Source organism: Arachis ipaensis, chromosome B09 (assembly GCF_000816755.2).
Source record: "Arachis ipaensis cultivar K30076 chromosome B09, Araip1.1, whole genome shotgun sequence".
Classification (NCBI taxonomy): Eukaryota; Viridiplantae; Streptophyta; class Magnoliopsida; order Fabales; family Fabaceae; genus Arachis; species Arachis ipaensis.
The window spans coordinates 142,496,953-142,501,721 of record NC_029793.2 but is presented as its reverse complement, the minus strand read 5'-3'; the positions used below and the strand labels follow the sequence as shown (position 1 = coordinate 142,501,721).

Below are 4,769 nucleotides of genomic sequence, written 5' to 3'. Positions count from 1 at the left end.
TTATGAAAGAAGGAATCAATAAAAGATGCAGGCCTTTTCGGCCCAATCTATTGAAACACTAAAATCATGGGTCTGGATTAAGACATATTGACCGGGCCTATCTGTCTCACATCTTCGTTTTTCCTTTATCGTCTCCTTCTTTCATAAAAGATGCAGGCCTTTTCGGCCCAATCTATTGAACACTCTAAACTCATGGGCCTGGATTAAGACATATTGACCGGGCCTAATCTGTCTCACATCTTCGGTTTTCCTTTATCATCTCCTGCATTATATTTCTTTAATTATTTTTTAGAGAAAAAGACAAATAGGTTCCTGATTTTTTGTCTTGCGGATATTTTCGTTCCTGACCATTAAAAAATACTTTTAAGTCCTGACTTTCACAAAATTTAGACGGATCAGTCCCTCCGTCCAAATGCCTCCGTCAGGTAGCGTTTGGTGGAGAGATAGAGACGGAAAGACTGAGACTGAGAGACAGAGACTAAGAGACAGGGATTGAAATAAATTTCAGTATTCTGTTTTGTGCAAAATGGGAGACAGAAATTGAAACAAGAATAAAACTCTAATTTAATTTGCACAAAGGATAAAATTGAAATTAATTAATTGAAATGAAAGTATTTTAGGTATAAAATGTTATTAAAGTTTCAGTCTCCATCACTAAAAATTTCAGTCCCCTGTGTCCCTACTTTTTGGAGGTACTAAAATACTGAAATTTTAGAGACAGAGACAGAAATTTTAGTACCAGTCTTTGAACTAACAAACACGATACTGAGTCTCAGTCTCTGTCTCAGTACCTCAAAACAAACACTACCTCAGAGACTAATCTGTCCAAGTTTTGTGAAGGCCAGAGACTTAAAAGCATTTTTCAATGGTCAAAGACGAAAATGTCCGCAGGGCAAAGTTAGGGATCTATTCGTCATTTTCTCTATTTTTTAAAATTTCCACTTTTTAGTTTTTAGTTTTTAGTTTTTTGTTTTTACAAGATGGGACACACAACACAGACCCCTTGAGCAAGCAAAGCAAAGCCAAGCCAATAAGCAAAAGCCCACATCGCCGCTCTTCACTCCTCAGAGGCGCAAAGATCAAGAGACAGTATAAGCTGAGCAAGTTGAAGCCATTTTTGGGCAAGTGGTAAGTAATTCCCTCTCTGACTCTCACAGTTTTCCAAACCCTAATTACTTCTTCTTCTAACTCTCGTTTCCCCTCTGTTATCATTCTAATCTCTTCGTTCCATCTTTCTCTGTAGTGATTTCATCGAATCAAATCGAAGATGTTCCTTACAAGGTGAACAGCTTTTCTTTTCCATAATGCATTTCGGGGATTTTCTTTTTTGCCCTACTTCTTGCTCGATTTTATGCTCGAATTTTGAATCTGCTGGGATTTTGTTTGGTTTAATTGTGTTGGGTGAATAGGACCGAGTATGACCGAGGAGTCAACACCTTTTCTCCTGAAGGCCGTTTGTTTCAGGTTGAATATGCAATTGAGGCCATCAAGGTATGCCCTTTGCCCTTGATCTCTTACTTCCCTCTCCCTTTTATCAACCAAGTCCCATATATTAGGGGGAAAATAGGGTTTAGTGCTCCAAAAAGTGTTGTTCTAAACTTTCATTTCTTCTGCTGAGGACTTATGTGCGTGTTTGTGAATGGTGTTTCTTTTATTGGACTGCAGCTGGGTTCAACTGCTATTGGGTTGAAGACAAAACACGGTGTTGTCCTTGCAGTTGAAAAGCGTATCACTTCACCGCTACTGGTCTGGCCTTTCATTTGTTTTGCTATTGAATTACATTTGTGGCAGAAATGTGCTGTTACTGACTAGTTCTCATTACACAATTTGATGATGTTAGGAAAGATACATGCATAATATTAAGTTTTGATACTTTGCATAAAGTGATTTTTTTTTGGGATGTACTGCTGCATTTTGTTAATTGTTGATTTGTTGTGTTCTAATATAATAGCTAAAGGGCAACTCTTTCAGTTTTTTTTTTTTTAAGTCTTTTGAAAGGTTTCAAAGAATGCTTTTCGAATCCAATTGAAGGTGATACTAGATATTGGATGTTAACAAATTATCTAGAAACCAACTATAAATATAGTTATCCAAATTTGTCCTGCTACGGTCAATTTCGATAGGGATTCAGAAAAGCAAATCCCTTTAATGTTATATAACTGATACCGTGAATGCACAGTCATGAATTGTATGTCATAAAAAAATGCTGTAAAATTGATGCTTTCTTTTTTCTTCTTTTTGTTTGGTGAGAAAGTTTATATTTCTTTTGTGGTGAAGGATAGGATTAGATCATTTGTTGTTAGGTTCTACATACAACAATAAACCACTAATTCTTTCATCATGGTATTATGTAGCTTTAAGAAATATGATTGTATTAATGTATTTCTGTAATCACTTCCCTTTTGCTCTGATATATTTGCTTGGTTGAAATTTATCTTATGCTTCTTAAAATCTGTTTCAGGAACCTAGCAGTGTGGAAAAGATTATGGAAATTGACGAACATATAGGTTGTGCAATGAGTGGATTGATTGCTGATGCTCGAACACTTGTTGAGCATGCACGAGTGGAAACTCAGGTATTCTTAACCTTGTAAGACTTGGCAGGTAATTAATTATCCTATGATTGATATATATATTTTTTGTTGTTTACAGAATCATAGGTTCTCCTATGGTGAACCGATGACTGTAGAGTCTACCACCCAAGCACTTTGTGATTTGGCCTTGCGTTTTGGTGAAGGCGATGAAGAGTCCATGGTAAAGAACTTCGCTTTGATGTCTACGTTGTTATGGCTCATAGTTTTATATTTATGCACAACATTTCATGAACTTGTCCTGCTAACTGAATTCATGTGTTTCTTACCAATTCCATTGCCTCTTATGTTGCATTTGATGAATGTTTATTGGAGTTACCGAGATATATGGAGGGCTATTATTACTTCCAAGTGTGGGGGTGCACATGTTTCGGAATCTTCCATCAATTGTTGAAATAGATACTGCTCCTGGGGTGGTCCTATAGTAAGAGACTATAGTAGTTTGAAAGATTTGGAACCCATGAAAATCTCACCATAAGTTGAATTGTTGAATTTTATAGAATATATATCATTTGCGTTCCTTAAGATTCATTTATGTTAGCAGTAAAATCATTAGTTACATTCATTTGCTCCCATCGTGCTGTTTACGCCTCATGACTTGTATTAGATTGCAACATGTCGTCACTGTTTCTGCATGTTGATTTATGACACATGCTATTTATTTTTCCGTTTGACAGTCTCGACCATTTGGAGTTTCTCTTCTTATTGCTGGACGTGATGAGAATGGACCTAGTTTGTAAGTATTTGTTCTTTCCTTCACTTGAGCAATGGCTATGTGTGGCCATTGTGATGTTGTCGTCGTATTGTCCCCTTTCTGAATTGATGTTATTCCTTGTATTTTATGTTTTTCTTTTGTATGAGTGAGATTACCCAAAAAAAGGGGAGTTATTGGGGGAAAAAGTCTGAACAATTAATGACCTGGTTAACCATGTTGAGTGTTTGCCTTTAATACTTCTCCTGTCTTACCTTCAATTCGGCCATATCCTTTCTCCAAAAAAACTAACTCTGGGGAGTTATTATTTGAAAGTCATTTGCTGCCGGTGTACCTTTAATTACTATAAAAATCTGTATTCAAACAGATTATTGTTCAAGTCAGTTGTAAACAGATGTTGTGTACTTGTGTTCATGTTAAAGTAATGCAGCTAATTGTTAAAAACAGAAAATAATGCACAATATAGGTTTTATTCTTCTAGGCTCAGGTCTCCCCATGATAATTGTTTTGTTCATTGCCGCTGATCCTGTTGGCTGTTGACACTACTCTTACTAATAGTGAGATTTTCATTTTGCAGATATTACACTGACCCATCTGGCACATTTTGGCAATGCAATGCAAAAGCTATTGGATCAGGGTCAGAAGGAGCAGATAGTTCTCTGCAAGAACAATACAACAAGGTATCCATGTCCTTACAGTGAATTGTTTCTGAACTTTTTATTCTGCTCCTAGCAGTTCATAAAAATTGAAAAAGGAGCCGAAACATGGATAAATGGGATGTAGATAGAATGAAAATTGTACAAACAATAAGTTATTGCCGTACATCATTCCTGCCCAAATTAGCATATTCTTTAACAACTAAGTTTTTGTCCCCCCTGACAACTGTTTGCCTTTGAAGGATTATCCTTTGGTTCTATCAAGATAGCATGAAAATTAGAAAAAATGATGTTAATATAAATATATTATGTTATACAGGACCTTACTCTTGAAGAAGCAGAGACTATTGCTTTATCCATTCTGAAGCAAGTTATGGAAGAGAAGGTAAGGAAAAACCAAATGCTTTTGTTTGACCCCCAGAAATGAATGGAAAATAAAATATAATAACTTGTTTCCATTGCAATTTTTATGTTAGGTAACTCCAAACAACGTTGACATCGCTAAGGTGTCCGAAAAATATCATCTTTATACTCCGGCTGAGGTGGAAGCTGTGATAAGTCGCCTATGAATTCCTTTTGTCTGATTTGCTATCATTGCCATATGTTCCCATACCTTGAACCCCTGCCTTACCTACAGTCTGTTTTAATAGCTTTGCGCTCAAACTTTTTCGATACTACACTTGTGGCCAAATTGTACTCTCTATCTGATTCTCAGGTGTTAAATTTGCTAAATTCAGTTTAGTTACTATATATTTATTGGACAATTTGGAAACGCCACATGAATATGCTCTCATGAGATTGTTTGCCGTGA

General features: G+C 36.2%; 1 protein-coding gene across 2 annotated transcripts; it reads left to right on the top strand.

The window, feature by feature from the left end:
• Window positions 971–4,769, top strand: LOC107618296 (proteasome subunit alpha type-5). Of its 2 annotated transcripts, none has more exons than XM_016320315.2 (10): window positions 971–1,128; window positions 1,244–1,281; window positions 1,410–1,491; window positions 1,666–1,746; window positions 2,462–2,575; window positions 2,652–2,753; window positions 3,268–3,326; window positions 3,880–3,982; window positions 4,278–4,343; window positions 4,435–4,769. In XM_016320315.2, the coding sequence occupies exons 2-10, from the start codon at window positions 1,268–1,270 to the stop codon at window positions 4,525–4,527; spliced, it is 714 nt and encodes a 237-aa protein (XP_016175801.1). In that variant the 5' UTR covers window positions 971–1,128; window positions 1,244–1,267; the 3' UTR covers window positions 4,528–4,769. The 2 variants fall into 2 exon arrangements, with proteins under 2 accessions (XP_016175801.1, XP_016175802.1); XM_016320316.2 differs by having other exon boundaries at window positions 980–1,121.